General features: G+C 44.6%; 1 protein-coding gene across 5 annotated transcripts in view; it reads left to right on the top strand.

The window, feature by feature from the left end:
- MARCHF8 (membrane associated ring-CH-type finger 8) overlaps positions 1-19115 on the top strand; it is a 117700-nt gene that overhangs the window by 91197 nt on the left and 7388 nt on the right. For 3 of the 5 annotated variants that reach the window (XM_068548081.1, XM_068548079.1, XM_068548080.1), the window contains 3 exons: positions 3252-3302; positions 17435-17517; positions 17749-18594. In XM_068548081.1, the coding sequence (XP_068404182.1) occupies positions 3252-3302; positions 17435-17517; positions 17749-18594 (980 nt within the window). The remainder of the gene's footprint in view (positions 1-3251; positions 3303-17434; positions 17518-17748; positions 18595-19115) is intronic. The other 2 variants (XM_068548084.1, XM_068548082.1) reach the window with 2 other exon arrangements.

Consider the following 19115-nt stretch of genomic DNA (forward strand, 5'->3'; position numbering starts at 1 on the left):
CACAAAGTTTCAGAAGAACTGGTCTAAGGGAGACAACAAGTGAGAAGAGGGCATGGAGCTGTGTTCTGAGGAGGCTTCTTGTTTAATGTAGACAAAAAGAGTCCATAAAGAGATGTGGAGATGAGAGCCAGACAGGGAGGTGTGTGGTATAGCAGTGTGACATCTCCATGCCCTCTCTGAGGAAGGAGGGTGCAGTGAGGCTCTCGTCTCTCCCAGGGTTACAGGATGGTGGGACCCACTGAGCAGTGACGGAACGTATTAGAGATTGTGTGAAGATAATTTGCCAGGGTTTTTATCACTTAGGCATTGAAGCTTAGTTTCAGCTTGAACTGGATTGGAACTCTTTTTCTCTTCGTTATGCCTCGTTCCAGTTCTCAACATTGATGTTTGGCAAACTTTCCTCCTTCTCATTCAGAAACTTGACATTCTGACTGTAGGAGAGAATGGTGTCACCCACTCTACCTGATATAATTTACGTATGTACTTTTTTTATGTCATTCGTCACCTTTTCCCTAGATGTACATTCCTCATTGAAACACTATTTCAAGGCACTTCTGTGGTAATGTTAACAATGGCACAGGCCTAGGAGTTAGATTTATTTTTGTCAGTATTCTGTGACTGATACAGTTGTTTGTATATGGCAGTTGCATAGTAAATAAGTATGGAATGAATGAGAGACTGACTTGAATGAGTCCTGGGATTTGCTTCCTTTCAATAAGTCCAAATAATTGTAGCAGTGTTTAAGGAAAAAAAAACCCAAAAATATGATCTTTTGAAACTGAATTGTTAATTTCCTACCAAGTAGTGGAGAAGCAATGCCAAATATTGACAGCTTTCAGGCTTTAAAACATCTGTATCTTCTGGGGCTGGCTGTTTGATTTTACCATGTAAAATATTGAATTGTTCTAACAAGGAAGACAGAATAAAGGCTTTACATCATTAAATTTATTTCTCAAGTTCATAAAGTAAAGAGCAACTTTTAGATCTCAGTCTGGATTTATAATGTTACCTAGCTTAACAGCTAGGCTTCTCCCTACCTCAGTACCATTCTTTACGGAATAATGAATGTCAGAAGGTCTAGGACATGAATTATTGCTGCTCAGAACTTTTCTGTAGATTTCCGGACGGTGTTAAACTGGCCATTTCTTGTAAGGTAGCAGGTAATTTGATAGTGGTTATAATTGGTTTTCTGTACAAATAATCCAAAGCATACGGTATCTTTGTTTTAATTTAGTAGACTAAATTAAAATTTAGTAGTAAATCGCCAGCAGATGAGCCTTTAAGTCGGATTTACAGCAGTGCTGTATGTTTGTCCCTAGTACGTTCTTGACTCATGAATGAAACTTGAATGATTGTAAATTTACCTTTTCTGTGGACAGAGGGACTCATTTCCCAGAGAGGTAGATTTTAGTGATATATTGCCAACACCTTGAGCACACTTTATATAATTTTTTCTTTTCCTTTATAACTATCTAATTGACGAGCTTAAGACCAAGAAACATTCTGTGAGACTAAACACTTAATAGCACTGTCTGTATTGTATTACATTTAAGAGACTTGAACTTCTATTCCTGCTCAGATTTATAAAGTATGGGAGAATTTAATAAAATTATTCCCAAAATTACACAAACACATTGCTATAAAGACAAAGAAGACAACATTGCCAAAACACGTGCTGACTGCAGGCTGCTTGGGAGATCTTGAAACACTTCATCGTCATTTTAGTCATATCAAGTGTTCAGGAGCAAAGTGTACAGAAGTCAAGGCAGTCTGTGATTTGGTGGATTGAGGGGAAGGAGAAAGTCAAAATTTTCTTGGTGGCCAGCTTTCTTTAAGGAGAGCCTTGGTGGAATGGAATCAGCTCTTCCTCAAAGGAGTTTTTAAATGATCCACCAGCTCCTTTGTACTTCCTTCTGATCAAAGAATTTTACCTACATCTCAACCTTCTCTAATCTTCGCCATGGTTATTGCATGGCATGTGAACTGAAAAGAGAATAGATAATTTAAAAAATACACGTTAAGATCATCTCTTCCATTTGTAGTAGTTTTTTATTTAACTCATTTGATTTAGAGCAAGGCTGAGTGGATTCAGGGAAGGTTACTTTATTATTTTAAAAAATCAGATTTACATTTGGAACATTTGCTTTTTTTAGAAGTTTATAGTGTGGAATATTATTGTATTCGTTTGCTAGGGCTACCATAACGAAGTACCACAGACTGGGTGGTTTAAACAACAGGAATTTATTTTCTCACAGTTCTAGAGGCTAGAAGTCCAAGAACAAGGTGTCAGCAGGTTTGGTTTTTCCTGTGGACCCTTTTCCTTAATGTGTAGATAGATGGCCATCTTCTCCCTGCCATCTTCTGTCTGTGTATATCTGTGTCCTAATTTCCTCTTCTTCTAAGGACACCATTCATATTGGATTAGGGCCCAGCTTAATGGCCTCATTGTAACATAGTTACAATGTTAAAGACTCCCACCTCCAAATGTAGTCACATTGTGAGTAATGGGAGTTAGGACTTCAAGGAATAAATTGGGGGTGGGGGGTTAACAATTCAGTCTATAACAATTGTGTATCAAGGAGGTCAATTTAAAAGCAGAAAGAACAGGTAGAATTACAAGAAGAAATGAAGAGAACATAAACGAAGGCATTGACAGTAGAAATGGAGATGGGATTTGAGATTGAGAGACATTAGGGAGGAAGAATTTGTTTTTAAGACTTTGTGACTTGAAGGTGGAGTGTGAGAAGGAGGAGGCTAGCAGGACTCTCAGATTTCTCTAATCCAGGAGGACAAACAGGCTTGAGGGAGTAGGTGTGAGCTGTGCAGTATCCCTGCAGAGTACCCAACACTTTGCAGCCAGACAGCCTGGGTGGGGTCATCTGTCCTGCTTTCCCCTTCCACATCTTATAGCAGCTCCCCATTGCATGGACCACATGGTATACAACTGAACACGCAGCTTCTTGCTTCTGAACCTCCACTTGAATGCTTCTTAAGATACTTATTACTGCTGTCTTATTTTTAGAGTTAGTTCCAAATTCCTGTTCTTTCCTTATTAATAAATTCCTTTAGGGCAAGGACTATTGTTTTATTCATCTTTGCCAAATTCTCCAGTATCTCATAGCTGGCCCGCAAAGCTGCACAGCAAATTCTAGTTGAGGGAATGATTTGTTAGTAGGATTGTTATGTTCAATTACTAGTTTGCCCATTTTAATCAAAGCTTGATACTTAACACCTGTTTGGTTTTCTTGCAGCATGAGAAGACTTTGGGACATTCCATGAGTCATTCAAGTAACATTTCTAAGGTAGAGTGCCACTGAAATATGTTATTTTTGTAGCTTGGGGTTTTTATATTCTTATACCTGGCATGTGTTTACACTCTTCTCTTTTAAAGACATAAAGATATCAGTTCATTACTTTAATCCACTCTGGGACCACGTGAGGTATATAGCAGTTATATTTTTCTAGTGAGGCAATTCTGAGTGTGTGTTGGGGGGAGTGACTAATAGGAGAAAACCCCATTTCTTCCAGTAGAAATCGTTTACTTTCAAGTAAAAGAAATCTCAGAGAGTCACCAGAGAATCTGTCACCTCAATTAGGAATGCATTTGCCTGATGGTAATAAAAAACCAACTCTACTGACTTAAATAACTATAGATTTCTGTTCTGATGACAAGATGTCTGGAGGTGGATGGTTCAGGGCTGACGCAGTGCTCACAGATGTTGCCGGGGACCTAGGCTCCTTTCGCTGTCTTTGTGCCACCTTCCTTGGCATATTGTCATCCTCATGTTTGATCTCAAGGTGGGAGCTGGACCTCCAGGCACCCTGGCTGTGGTCTGTCAGCTGAGAGTGACCCTTTTCAACAGGAAGGCAAAAGCTTTCCCAGAAGCATCCCTCAGCTGCCTGACTTCTGCTTACATCTCACTGGCCAGAACTGGATCACAAGACCCCCGCCAGCTGGAACGTGGCTAGGAAAAGGAGGGCAGAGGGGTAAATCGGCAGCCAGCAGCACCTGATACACCTGTGGGGTAGTCACTTGAGTAGCCTGCCAGGAGCACATCAGATGCTAGGGGTGACCCCGGAGCCAGCAGACGGTGTCTCCCATGCCGTGAGCTTGCTCCCATGCACTGCTCATCTCTCAGCCTAGACACGGGCTCTAGCCAACCCCTTGTCCATACAGGTGTGTCTAGGAAGGTTCCTTGCAAAGATGGATTTTCTCTCCATGCCTGTGTCAGATCCTGACAGGAAGATCTGAATATTGTGGCAAAACCTATCCTGCTGTCTCAGGCCTCTTAATTTCTCTAAAATAAACAGTGACATTGTATGCCAAATGTTTTTTATTCATACCACTCTATAGTATACTTTTGACTTAAAAGTAGAATGTAGAAAATCCTTTAAGACATTAATCAATCTGTTCTTAGGCATACTTGCGATCTAATCATGTCATTCTGCCAGTGAATTTTGCATGAAAAGAAAAGTCCACAGTGCTTAGTGTGCCTAATGGCCATTTACAGAGTGCTTCTTGGTTCATTGCTGACCTGACCTTCCCCCAGACCAGTGTGGGGGTAGCTTCAGCCACCTCATGTTAAATACCTTTCACCAAATACTCTCTGCTGTTCCAACCTCCTTTTCTTTTCTTTTCTTTTCTTTTGCTGTTCCTTCAGCCAGGAATGCTGGAGCTATAGAACTGTGTAGTGGTAGATCATTACTGTCTGAGTAAAATGGCCAGTTTTGCCCTGCCACTTTTTGAAGGAGCTGTCCAACGTATAAGCATAGAGAAAAGTAAGAAGGCATAGATCTAAATGGCCTGTCTGGTTAAGTTGAATTAAACATTTTAAAAGCACACAGTAGCGCTCATTGCCTTGCTCCAGTGGCTAAGAGCAGTTCTGAAGGATGTTATTATCCTGTGCCTCAAATATATGTTTCTTGTTTGTTTATGGTTTTAGGAAGATTTTGTTTGAAGGAAAGTTTCCTCCTATAGTTAAAAAAGTTTGTAAACTCATGGCTTACAATGTCTAGAGGAACGTTTGATGGGCTTGTCACAGGCCTGGGGCATGGGCCTTCTGAGTCACTCTGTGAGGGTGTTAAGAGGGTTAGGTGGACAAGGGTTTCTAGCCCTGTGACTTTGGGGAAGGATACTCCTCTGAACTTTAATTTCTTGATGAGTAAAATTAGGGTAATTATACAACCTTCAGGCTCGCTGTGAGACTTAGGGATAATGTTTGCAAGGAGCCATGGGACAGCTTCCTCATTGCAGTGAGTCAGTAAACTGACTCTTGTCAAACTTGGTTGAACCCTGGTGATCTTAGGTTGATTGGGTCAGGATAGTCCCCGATGGTAGCTATTATTATGTCATTACTGATCAAAGACAGAACCATAGGCAGACTTCGTTTTATTGCATTTCACTTTATTGCACTTTTCAAATATTGCGCTTTTTACAAACTGAAGGTTTGTGGTAACCTTGCATTGAGCAAGATTATCGGCACCATTTTTCCAACAGCATTTGCTCACTTCTTGTCTCTGTGTCATGTTTGGGTAATTCACTAAATATTTCAAACTTTTTCATTAGTATTATTATATTTGTTATGGTGATCTGTGATCAGTGATCTTTGATGGTACTACTATGACTTGCTGAAGGCTCAGATGATGATCAGCATTTTTTAACAGTATTTTTAAATTAAGGTATGTACTTTTTTTCTTTTAGTTATAATGTTGCTTCAAAGTTAATAGAGTACAGTATAGTGTAAACATAACTTTTATGTGCACTGGGAAACCAGAAAATTTGTGTGACTGGCTTTATTGCAATACTTGCTTTATTGCAATGCTCTGGAACTGAACTCACAATATCTCCGAAGTATGCCTGTATATGCTTTAAGATAAACATCACCTGGGGGTGAAAATTAAGAAATCTAATCAAAACTCTGGCTTTTTTCCTTTTTTCCTTCTTGCACACATTTTTATTGTGTGTTCTCTGTGCCAGGCACTGAGCTCTAGGGGCTGGCATAAAATGATGAGCAAAACAAACAAGGCTGCTGACATGGAGCTTTCCTGTAGGCAGGGTTGGAATTTTCTGAAAAAGAAGTTTTAGCTCCACACTTTCACACTCTTAGAAACAGGGGTACTGTGAAAGCCTCCAAGCTTTCTGCCACAGAGCAGAAAGAAGATTTGGGTCTCTTGCATTTCCACAGCAGGAGTTCCTGCACACTTAACTGGGATCAAAAGAAAACCTCAGGAGTGGGGAGTCTTGTGTGCTCACACCGCTCACTTCCCAGTGATCCTCTCAGCATGAAATTTTGTTGTAAAATGTAAGCCTCCTTAAGTATGTTAGGCATGAACCAGTTAAATGGGGCTGCAGAACAGAGGGCAGGACTGCTGTGCAAGGTAACTTGTTTTTGAGAATGCAGTTCTTTCTTGTATTTATAAAATGAGCCTGTTGTTTGAGGCTACTTTTAGGCCAAGATATGTAAAACTCTTATCTTCAGTGTAGCAAACATACTTAAGCAGATGCTTCATACCCTTGAGATGGAAGATACAAAGAAGGGTCAGACCATGGACATGTTTTATGCTACCTGAGATCTCTGCTGTCTTGTCAAGAGACTTTTCCTGCCAACTCAGCCTCTAGCTGGATTTCAGGCTAGTTTGTGCTCACATTAGTCAGTCACCTGCAGTCTGCATTATGCTTCTGTTAAAAAACTAGTACAAAATGTTCTTTCGATGTGTTGCCTAAACTCTTATTCTATCACCCACCACTGGTCCTGATTCTGCCCTTTGTGAACTAGAGCTCTGACAGACAAGGGGATTTGGGAGGCTGTGTGGTGCAGAGAGGGGAAGGGGTAGAGGTAGGGTCTCTGCTGTAGGAGAGATGTTCAGCCTCTGGCTGACAGGTGGCCTTCACTCCCAGGGTGACCTGGAGCACGGGCTGGTGGGGGGAATGCAGCGAGATACTGACACAGCCTTCGGGGGACTTGGGTGATCACGGAGGCTGCTCCTGGAAGGCCTGCCATGTTAGGGTGAGATGACGTGACTCCCTGTCCAGGGGTGTTGTACCACCACTGCCCACCACCTGCAAGCTGTCTCATCACTCGGCATAAAGTATCCTCAGCTGTAACGTATACAAGGAGGCCCAGTGCAGCGTTTAGGAGTATTGCGTGAGTTCAGATTTTGTCCAACACTTAACTGTGTGCAAGACGTTATGCTTTGAATGCTGAACTAAACAGAGAAGAGAGGAATACGCAGAGTGCCATAAAATACCTGCAGACAGAATTATTATGAAGGTGAAAAAAAAGGGGCTAAGGTACAGAATTATGAGGAACTGAAGTTAAAAGGGCTGCTTCGGGAAGGTATGGCTGAGGAGGGGATACTTAAAGCAGGACATAAAAGGTAAAAAGGAGCTGGCCAGAATGGGGTTAAACTGTAGTAGAAAACTGGTTTGTCACCTTCTTGGGAAATCCAGTTCTTTAGGTAAAGATGAAAGGCAGGTATTTGCAGCCTTGGTCACTGGGAGTGATGGCTGTCATGGCCACCCAGTTGCAAGGTACCTGTAAACCCTGGGGCTGTGTTGGTTGGGACCATTCCAGTGAGGACCACTGTGCTTTGACCTAAAACCCTTTAGAGGAAGGTTAGAATTCCCCGAGGCGGCTTGAACTCACTCTGTCCAAATGGAATTTTTTAAGATACAAGGAATTGGCCTAGGCCAGGTTCACTGAGGGGGTGGGCTTTCTTGAGCCTCTGCTGATACCTACCTCTCAAGGGAGGCTTATGTGCGGGAAAGGGCAGCACACAGACATGGCGTTAGTTTACCCTGAGGGAAGCATTCTTATTCAACCCGGGGAATTGGATTTGGTCCAGGTGACACAATTTCTTGAACAAGTTCATGATTGGCAGCGCTTCCTACAGGGTGATGGCAGTGGCAAGCTAGACATCCATCATGAAGCCTGGAGCATGGGTGCCCTCCTCCCTGCAGCCAAGCAAGTTCACTAAGCTCCAGCAGTTGCTGAAGACTGGTACCTGGCAGAATATTTTAGAGCTCTGCATAATTTTATTCGGATACCATGAACATTATGTGCCTGCCTCTGGTTAATCAAGTATTCCTGGGTAGAAGTCAGATTGGACATGTTTAATGAGCACTTAAAATTATTGCTGTTCTGTTGTTTGGCAAGCAAATCTCAATGAATTTGAGCATTGACTCTCCTAGAGCTCTTGAATATTTTCTAGTTAATGTTGCCATTAGGTAGGAATGAGATACAGCAGAATGTCACATGTCAGATGTAAATACAGCCTTAGGATGGTGGCTTGCTGGCCACACACCTTGGTGTGATTGTCAAGACCAAGGCCTGCTTCTCTCTGTTTCTGAATACAGAGTTAACCAGTGACAGACTTAGGTTACTCAGACCTATGGGTTAAGTATAAGGCAAATGTGCCTTTCTTAATTTATACTGAAGAAAACAACTATCCCAAAGACAAGATACTTACTTTCATGCAGTAGAAACAAGGAGAATGAATTGGTGGAGTTGAATGGCATGAAGTGGTAACAGCCTGCTTCACGTGTGTCATGAACACCACGTAGCTTCACTTTGGGTCCTGATGGAGCTCCATGGTCAGTGTCTTGCTATTTGGCTCCCCTTTTATAAAGATTGACTGACCATATTTTCTTTTTTTTTTTTTTTTTAACCTTCTGACTGGTTACAGTTTAATTTTTGGCTGAAACTCTAGACCAGCAGTTTTCAGTTTGCTTCTGGATCTCCTGGCAGGGAGAGGGAGAAGGTTAAAATCGGTTTCATAATAATACGAAGACATTATTTGCTTTTATTACTCTCATTCTCTCACAGGTGTACAGTGGAATTTCCAGAGACTGAGTGGCATGCAAGATGGCATCTTCTCTCTGACACTAATGGAATGTGTGCTGGTGGTCTTGTGTTTTAAAAATTTCTAATATGTGGTTGATGTAACCCACATAAACATAAGAATGAGGCTCTTTGGGGGCCTCCTTCGTTTTTTTAGCGTGTTAAGGGGTCCTGAGACCAACAAGTTTGAGAACCTCTGTTTTAGACATATTAAAAGAGACACAGTTACTCCAGAGTGTCCTTGTTTTATTTATTCAACAAGTGTTCATTGAACACCTCCTGTGTGCTAGGCACTGTGCAAGGCTGAACAGTAGCAGCTTCTTGGTGAACATATTGTTCCAGTAACATCTTTTTATAAACCTTGACAAGTGCCAGGAAAGAAATGAACCAGGGTACAAGGACAATGAATAATAGGGGTGAAAAGCCCTTTTTGAGGAGAAACCTGAGGAAGGGCCAGTTGTGTTGGGTGGGGTGTGGGAGCATCCCCAGGAGGAGCAAGAGGGTGTGGAGTGCTTGGTGACCAATGCCGAGTCGCAGAGCAGAGAGGGAGGCTGGGCTTGGGGCGTTGGGGCCAGCAAAGGGGTTTCAAGCAGGTCTCTGAATATTCTTTTAGATTGTGGGTCGGGGAGGGCGTGTGCTTAAAGAGATTACTGATTTCATTTGTCACCTAACACATTTGGCTTTAGAGGAAGAGCCTTAACATTAAGTTGGGGGTCATCTTTCTCGTCTCCCGTGTTCCTTGTCAGTCGCATTCTCCCAGGCCAAAGGTTCACCTGCCAGGTGAGTAGCCTGGGCAGAAACTTTTCTCATGCCAGTGAGTGGGCAGCGGTTGCCTCTGTTGGAATGGGGGCATTTCATCACAAATGTACCTGCAGGTTTACTCTGCAGACCATCAAGCAGTAGTAGTCCACCTGGAAGCCTTCTTCGCAGTGGAGACGTTCCAAGAATGGTGTGTGTCACATTTCTGCCTCTCTGATTTTATTTGATCCTCATAGCAGCCCTGTGGATTATTGACCTGATTTTTAAATGATTAAATTCCTGCTCCAAGTGGTGTGCCCTTGGGAAGTGGTGTGCTTAGTGGAGTGACCCCGGAACACACACAGACTGAGGACTTTGGAGTCAAAAACCAGTGCTTTTGCTACCACCTCAGAATTTTCTCAAAGAATGATTGGAAATAAAAATGCATTTCAGTTATATTTGAAAAGTTAAATATTTAGGGACTTCCCTGGTGGCGCAGTAGTTAAGAATCTGTCTGCCAATGCAGAGGACACGGGTTCGAGCCCTGGTCCTTGAAGATCCCACATGCCGCGGAGCAGCTAAGCCTGTGCGCCTCAACTACTGAGCCTGTGCACCTAGAGCCCGTGCTTCTCAACAAGAGAAGCCACCGCAATGAGAAGCCTGCACATCGCAATGAAGAGTAGCCCCCGCTCACCGCAAGTAGAGAAAGCCCGCACGCAGCAACGAAGACCCAACGCAACCAAAAAATAAATAAATAAAATAAATAAATTTATTTTAAAAAATTTATTTAAAAAAAGTTAAATATTTAAAGGAAGTCTGTAGTAGTAAAGGGTCCTTTTGAGTACTAAATAACTCAGAAACCCAGCCCTTTCACCATGGTATTTCTGGTGGTTTGGGGGCCTTTATATGGTTACACTTATAGTTTCTAGGAATGTGAAGCCATCTTTGCTCAGAAATCATTGTCTTCAATGTAATTTATTGAAAACAAGTTATGTTTGCAAGATTCCCAACAGTAGCTTAAAGACCTGCTTTGTAAGATGAGCCATGAGAAAGTCCCTTCAGCTGTTGTCTTCCCTGTAGCAGTGCTATGACATATGCCCCTCATTATGCTGGGGACGTATTATTATTCACGTAATTCCAACTCTCTCTAAAAGGGCACCGAAGAAAAGAATTCAGTGTTGGTGCTACTCGCTAGACAAAGCTGAGAGTCCTTTATAATGGAAATCATTTTAGAATTCAGTGGTTTTTATTGTACACTCTCCTCCATGAATTCTGTGTTGTACGTATTTTATATTGACTTTTTTAGCGGTCAGTTTCAATTACTTGCTATTGTGAAAGCTCGTTCTTGGCCCAGCCCTTCATCAGTAGTCAACATGTGTGTATCAGAGCAGCCACAGAACTGGCCTCTCCTCTTTAATTGTAGGTCATTTTGGAAGTTGAATACAACTGGGTGTTTATTTTTAGAAATCAGAATCTCTCTTAATGAAGCATTTCTTTTCACAGAGGAAATTCTGCGCTAAGCAGAAGGTTTGCTGAAACGCAGTCTCAGTCTGTACATTGCAGTGTCTAAACACCAAGTGAGACTCTATTTGGCTTTATTATATGAAGTCAGGCCTGCTGAGCAGCAGTAAGGACCCAGTCACTCTCTCTTGGTTTGGGGGCAGGAGCGCGGTAGCATTTAGTAACCTCCTGAGCAGAAAGTAAAGGTAAGGTGGTCTGGTAAGCAGAATTTCTAAATGGCCCCCCAAAGGTGTCCCACCCTGATGCCCAGAGCCTGTCACTATGATGAGACATTGCTGACGAGATCCTTGTATTAATGGAATCACATGAGCTCATAAAGGCAGAGAGCTTTCTCTGGCTGGTGGCAGAGATTGGAAGCAAGAGTGGACTTGAAGATGGGGAGGGATGGATGGGGAATGCAGGCAGCCCCTGGCTGACAACCAGCAAGTAAACAGGTCCTCAGTCCTAAACCTGCTAGGAACTGCCTTCTGCCAGCAACCTGAATGAAAGTGGAAGTGCATTCTTCCCCAGAGCCTCCACAAAGAAGGGAGACCCTGAGCAGAGGGTCCTATCACTCTGTCTGTCGCATGATACATTTGTGGTTTTGAGCCACTAAGTTTGTGGTAATTTGTTAACATAGTAATAAAAATCTAATACAAGTGGCAAATGCCATCTTTGTAGAGGAAAAACCTCTCTCTTGATAGCTGTCAGAGCCCTTCACTTTCAAAATCTCTGTGCTGACAATGTAACATGCTTTCTTTTTTATTTTAAAGATTTTTTTTTGATGTGGACTATTTTTAAAGTCTTTATGGAATTTGTTACAATATTGCTTCTGTTTTATGTTTTGGTTTTTTTTTTTTTTTTTGGCGGCGAGGCATGTGGAATCTTAGCTCCCTGACCAGGGATCGAACCCTCAACCCCTGCATTGGAGGAGAAGTCTTAACCACTGGACCACCAGGGAAGTCCCTAACATGCTTTCTTGATTTAGCCATCTTCTTTTTCTTTTACTTATTTTGATACTTTTGTTTGTTTGGTATGTTTTTTTGGTAGAAATACAGTAGTGCAGTGACTTTCAAATTATGTTGACCATGATCCTTTGTAAGAAATAGTTTTTACATTGAAACTCAGTTCATTGACACACACAACTGAAAGAAAAAATTCCCCCAAAGACTTAATCATCATGTCAGATGCACTTTGACATCTATTTTATTTCATTGTTAAAAATGTAGGTCATGACCCATGAAATCAATTTCTTTACCAGTTTTTCCAGAATTGGAAAATCATTACAGTTGGTTGTGCAGTTTTATTGTACTTCTTAGACTTTCAGTCGCATGTTACTTTAAAAATAAATTTGTGTTTAGGAAATACCTGTTCATGGTTAAGTGGTATAAGGTTGGAAAGGGTCTTCATGAAAAGTCGGTGTCCCTCCTGCCCGGGGTCCCTGCTCTCCTTCCGTGTTTCACAGGAAACCACTATTGAGAGCCATTGACAGATAGTCTGCACGTGCCAGCGTGCGTGGTGTGGCTCTCGTCTCTGCCTGCTCCCTCCATATACCCCTTACTGCACGTAATGAGCTTTCCCTTCTTTTAATGATTGTCCACCTTCCTTTCTATCATTGTACCAGTATTAACTCAGTCAGATACGAGCCCACGGGCAATGAGGTTATGCCACCCGTTTGCTCCCACAAACAGTTTTGTACAAACCTCTTCCTGCATATGTGTGAGGATGAATTCCTAAAAGGAGAGTTGCTGGGACAAAGTGCACGTGCATTTGTAATTCTCAGCGAAATTGCCATCTTAGGAGGGAGGTTTACCAGGTTGCTTTCCCACCAGCAATGTGTAAGCATGCTTGTTACCCCATACTTTTGCCAACATGGGTATTTGATTTTTTTAAAACTCTTTTTGTTGTTGATGATGATGGTATTTCTCATTGGAGCTTTAATTTGTATTCCTTGTTGTGAGAGAGGTCAAGCATCTTCGGATGTTTTAGAGCCATCTGTATTTCCTTTCCCATTTTTTGATTAAGTCATTGATTTGATAAATCTAATTTGAGGTCCGTTGTAAACACGAGCCCTCTTTGCATCTTGCCCTCCTTCTCTAGTCCTTCCTCAAGTTCCTTCTGGCTTAAAAGCAAACAAGCCCAACCAGACCATTTCTTGTGGCCCCATACCTGTTGATGAAGATCAGATGGGCTGATTCACTGTTGTTAGGGAGCAAAATGTTCTAAATGTAGCTTTGCTGGTAAATGAAAAAGGGCCCAGTGGGGTTTTGCAATAGAGGAGGAGGAGGAAGTGGCTGAGAGGGAGGTTGGAAAGTATCGTAGTGGAAGGAGCAAGGGAAGGAAGTGAAGCAAAAAGCAAGCGGGGAAGGGTAGGGTTACGGAAGGTACAGCTGGTGTCCTGCAGGGAGGAAGGTCCCCTCCAGTGTCAAATTGGTAAGTTCCTGCCACAGACTGACTGAGAACTCTACATGGTGAGTCTGTTATGACAGGCCTCCCAATGGCAGTAAGTTCTCTTAAAGGGAAACAGAGGTGGGAGCATGCCAGCTTCTACCAGGGATATATGGAAAGTTTTCTATTCCTTATGTTTTTGGCAGTCTTGATAAAATCATTTAAAACAGTGGGTTGATAGGAAAGGCAACCATTAAGTGACTTGAGGACAGCAAAACAAACTTTTCATTCCTAAGAAATAAAAGCAACTGGGATTTAGGCCTAGACAGAATCCAGAGGTTTGTTTTGGCGTAATTGATTACAACATCTTAAAAAGAGGGGATTTTTATGAAAATTTTTTTGTAGTGAGATTGCTTTACATTCTTTTTCATGACCGGAAAGTCTCTTGTTTGAGAACCAACAAAGAACTTCAGGAACAGAGGGCTTAAGTTTTCTCAACACATACGAATTTTCTCGTCATGAACATTTACACCTTTTATCAGTAACTGGAGTCCTGTGTGGTCTGATCCTCGTGGAGGGGAGAGGGTGTTCTCCGGCTTTGTGCGGGGGGCACAGAGTCTCCTTTTCCCTTGAGCCAGCACGGCCTCCCGAATGTCACCCTGCCCCCTGCTCTCAGGAGGAGCTGGGGAGCTGTTGGCCCGAGCCTCTGAGAGGGGACTGCCAGCCCCTTGACTTACCTTGACCTCCCTGGTTGGACCCTGGAACTGTGTTTGAAGCTCTTGGCTTCATTTTGTCGTCGCCATTGTTGATCAGGCCAGTCTTTTAAATCCTCCTTGGTAGGTTGATAGATTTTACTCGGCCTGATACCAGCAACAAGTTAAGCTTTTTAAAGTTGCTGTCGCTGTGCTTTGATGATCATTCTGTGCGAGGACTGGTCCTGAACTCTCAACATGTGCTCCTCTTTAGCTGGTGACAGAAGGGACCTCTACGGGGGCTGTGATGGCCCCATGAATCTTGCTCATTTTCTCGCTCTTAAGGAGAAGGAGCCGGGATAAGGCATTTGTTGGTTTGTATGTATGTAAAACAACAGTAAGTAGATTTTAAAATTTTCCTTGTAACCTCATGATCTAAGAAGAAGGGAGACTTCTTCTCTGTTATTGGGAGGCTTGTCGAGGCTTGGATATTACCTGCTGAAAGTGTCTCGTGATGTTCTTTGTGGGATCAGAGAGGATGAAGTGAGGGCAGGAGCACAGATAGAGGATGCCGAGGCTGTTCCCGTTTCCCAAACACAGCAGGGGCTCGGGGCTGCCGCCGTCCCGCAGGCCTGCCAGTCTGCTGCAAGTGCAGACACGACTCTGTGTGAGTCCCCGTGACACACCTGAGCCGGGAACCTCATGGGGAAGGGATCGCAGATGTCAAGTGTGTGGATAGTCCGGCTGCTTCCTCAATGCAGATTTTGTTCTGCTCCGAGGCTCTTCCCTCCTACCACTGAGACTTGCTATCACGGATGTGTGATAATGTGATCGTCACCCTGGACTTCCCGTTTTCACGTGAATTACTTGAGGTTCAGAACAGGAGTGAGAGGCCATTTTGTCTTGGTTGCAGCTTCCCATCTGAGACCTGCCTCCTTTCAAAGACACTGATCCTGGGAGGGCCTCATTCTCCAGATAAGACCCCATTTTCCTTTCACAGGGTTTGCCTTCCCTTCAGAATACAGGAAAGTACGTGTGGTTTCAAGAGGCTCCTGTCCTTAGAATGTAACAAGGAGGGAGGTAACTAGGTATTGCCCCCGTCTTCTTGGTGAGCAGTATACTTTTCCCTTCCTCACGTGGGGAGGGCGCTTCCTTCTGTACCTCAGTCCAAGCGACTAAGCTTGAGCCAGCAACCAAGAGGAAGGAGAGCTGACCTCTTAGCAGTGAGGGACAAGGACGTGAACCTACATTCCCGTCCTCCCTTCCTCCCAGGTCTACTTGGGGAGGCATGGTGACGACGCTCACTTTTCTACACCATGACCAGCTTGTGGCCTTGCCTATGGATGCTGAACAGAGCTGCTGGTCACCCTCACAAGTTAAAGAAGGGAGCAAGAAGTTCAAGAAGGCTCCCCATCTCAGAGTGGGGCTAGGGCTGGACATCAGAGACCAGGCTGACTGTAGGAGCTGGGGACATTAGTGTGGCTCTCCTCAGCCTGCCTCTGTGCAGCGACTAACAGTAAAGGCCCTGTGTGCTCATCTCAGGAGAATAGACAGAGGAGCCCGTGATGGCTGCCCTGGAGGAGGGCACAGGAGAAAGCAGAGGAGGGTGGGTAGCTCGTGCAGTGGGAACGTAGCAGCATAATATTGAGACCGCCGCCCCCCAACACACACACAATTTGTTTTAGAAGGAATCATGACCAAGTAGTGCAAGGTTATTGGAGGGATGTCATTTTCGTGGCTCCAAATAAACTTTAGATTCTTAAGAACTTTGACCAGCAATGCTTTTATGGAGAATATACCCAACGTTCACATGCACATTCACTTAGAAAGTAAATGTGGATTCTTTGGTGACTCAGAAGATGTGCTCATTGAGTAATGCTGCATAATTTTAGCATATACATGTAGCATGATAACCATGTAACTTCTTGGATCAAGATGCTTTAGGTTGAGCTGGGTTTAAAATGATGTATCATCCCCATGCTGGGGAGCAGGAGTAGCCGTCCAGTGGACACCTCAGTCAGAGTGCCAGTTCTGTCTGGCTCTTCCCAGGCTGATGTATTCGCTGGAGAGGCAAGGTGGGGAGAGCTGTCCTGGTGGCTGATGCAAGTCCGTGGTCCCACAGCTGGAGTGCCAGGATGAGAGTACATCCTGGGGTTGGCACTGAGCAAGAGTGGGCGCTAGGCCTCAGCCGGGGAATAGTGGCCAGATGGGCTCTCCAGAATCAAGAAGCAGGGCTGAGGGCCACTGGAGTGGGCCTGGGGAGGGTAGGGAGGAGAGGTCAGCTTGCTCTTGATGACAGACTCACAGTACTGTCTTCCCGTGGCCCTTGAGTTGTCCCTCAGGATAACTGTCCTAAGCGGGGAAGAACACACAGGGTGCTGTGAGGGCCGTGGAATCTCAGGAGTCAGTCTTGATGAGGCCTGGCAAGGGCCCCACAGAGGCTGGAGTGGGAGGCTGGGGGACCCTCTAGTGGTGGTCGTGCATCCTCAGCCCAGCTGTGCTCCCTGATCCTATTTCTCTCCTCCACTTCTCTTCCCACCGTGGTACTTTCTCACCCTCCCAGACTTCTCTCTAATTTTGGCTTGTTCACGACCCCTCAGAGCCCCTGCTCTATCTCATGACCTCTTGCTATACTTTCTTCCACATTTACATGTTCTTGATAATTTTCTCAATACACAATCCCAAGATTAGGACTTGGGAGCATTCTGTGCTCAGCCCCCTCCTGGGCCCGGGGTTGAGCTCTGGGTTGGTGGCCCTGTGCTCAGGTAGTCTCCCCTTTGTATAAAGAGCGCTGGCAGGGTAGTGAGGGTTCGTGGACCAACTGCCAGGGGTTGAGGGAGGAGTGGCTCTCACATTCTGCCAACCTCGACGAGGATGATCCCAGGTACCAGGTTAAAGAGTGCTGGGTGGGAGAAGCAAGGCTGGCAGGGAAGGTGCTTCATGTTTCTTTTGCATTTGCGTGTACCTTACGGTGCTTGGTTTCTTGACTTATGTATGAACTAATTAAGTTTAGATGCTTAGAAGATAAATGACCACTGAATATACAGGAGGTTGATGGTGCTGTTCCAGAGTCTCAAATATTTCTTGGCTACACTTTTACCTTCATCTGAGAAAAGAAGAGTGCTGCTTGGTTTGTTCTTACCTTGGCTCGTAGGGACCTAATACGTGCTATTCACTGAGCGATGGGCAACGGCACACCCATTGCCATTCACAGGGAAGTGGTGTTTGCAGTCCCCTGGCTTTTCCTGAAAACTGACTGGAGGTGTGTTGTTGCAGGCTGGGGGCTCTTCAGTGGCATCCGCTCCAGTGTCCGCCTTCTCTCGCACTTCTGTCACACCCTCCAATCAGGACATCTGCAGGTAATGCTCTGCTTCACACGCTACGGTGGTTCATGTGCATCTCAGGAATGAGCGTTCATGTCTGCAGGTTCTTGATTCTCCATATGCCTCTGCTCTAAACAATCAACCTGGTTTTACGTGCTGTTTGCTCACCAGGTACCACGCAAGTCTCATTTCTTCACTTTGATGTCTATTCTCTTTTAAAATTGTTTTTACTTTCTGTGCTTTTATTCCACTGTTTTCTGCGTGCAGTTCCAGTGCAGTGTTTTCTGAGTGTTGTCACCACAGTCCCGTGCAGTCTGCTGTTGTCTTGAAAGCTCCTCCCTGCCAGAGTTCTGTGACACAAGGGCTCACTGTGACAGTTGTCTGTCAAGACACAGTGCAGGCATCAAAGAGAAATTCCCATGGCTCAGAGTGGGTCCAGGCCTTGAAGCCTGCTAAGAATACCAAAGCCAGAAGAACACTAAAGTTCTCAAAATCCCTGAATGATGTGGGTGAGAAGGCCCAGGATGCTTTGGAAAGTTTTGACTATGCGGAGAAAACTTGCTCTGAAGGGAAACTGATACTCCCTCAAGACCCGTGTCTCAGTATTAACAGGTTCCACCAGAAAGAAAAAAGAACACTGAATCGCAAACCTCTTGGCAGTTCCAAACATTCTTGTGTTTCATCCCTTTCCGCCAATCGTTCAGCGGCCTCAGAGGCGGGAGCCGGCAAGGGGGGCATGCACGTCCTGCTTCTGGACGAGAAGGCAGATGGCGAGGCCGTGTCCAGAAGCCGGCGGCTGCTCCAGTACCTGTTCTCGCTGTCACACGGCTTGAGCACCAGCAGCCTGCACTGGTTCCACGAGCTGGAGAGCTGCGCTGCCGGCCCGCACCCCGCCAAGTCCTCCAGCGGGCCGGCCGGGAGCGCAGGCTTCTGCTCCGAAGAAACGGGAGATGATGACGTCTTTGAGGACAGCACATCCGCAAAACCGAAGAGCAGGGTCCTGTGGGCGCCCATCTGCTCGGCGGAAAAGGACAGTGACCTGGATGGTCCTTCCCCTCTCTCTGAAAAGGGCCCCCCCATCTCTCCCGTGTCCACATCAGGGGATGCCTGCAGGTTGGTTTGCCAAGAACCACCATTCTGACCCTCTCTGCTCCCCACACCTCCATGGCCTCATCTTGCTTTAATATGTGATGTTTCAGGAAAATGAATAGGCAGTTGTACACAATTACAGATCAGTAAGTAGTTTTCTCCAGAATAGATTATTGGTATCATTTGAAAAACCCATTTTTATGACATGGGTCCCAAGGTAGTTTCATAAATGATAAAAGAGGAAGAAGCTACACATATTAAAGGCCAAGCTGACTCTTCTCAACTAAAAATAAGTAGCTTTTGCATGACGAGAGTGGAAGAAAGAAAATAGTATCTCCAGTCTTCCAGCTTGATGGTCTAGATGTTAAGCATTGGCTTCCCCTCTCGACCTCGTTTTTACCCATCGCTCCACCTGCAACACGATGTGCATGCGGAAGGGCTGCTCTTCAGCAGCTCCTTCCTTCCTTCCTTTTAACTTGGATGCAGCCACTTCTGCCCAGGTCCTAACTCCACTTTTATCTTCCCGGGTGCAGCATCCTTGTCAG

Source organism: Eschrichtius robustus, chromosome 7 (assembly GCF_028021215.1).
Source record: "Eschrichtius robustus isolate mEscRob2 chromosome 7, mEscRob2.pri, whole genome shotgun sequence".
NCBI lineage: Eukaryota > Metazoa > Chordata > Mammalia > Artiodactyla > Eschrichtiidae > Eschrichtius > Eschrichtius robustus.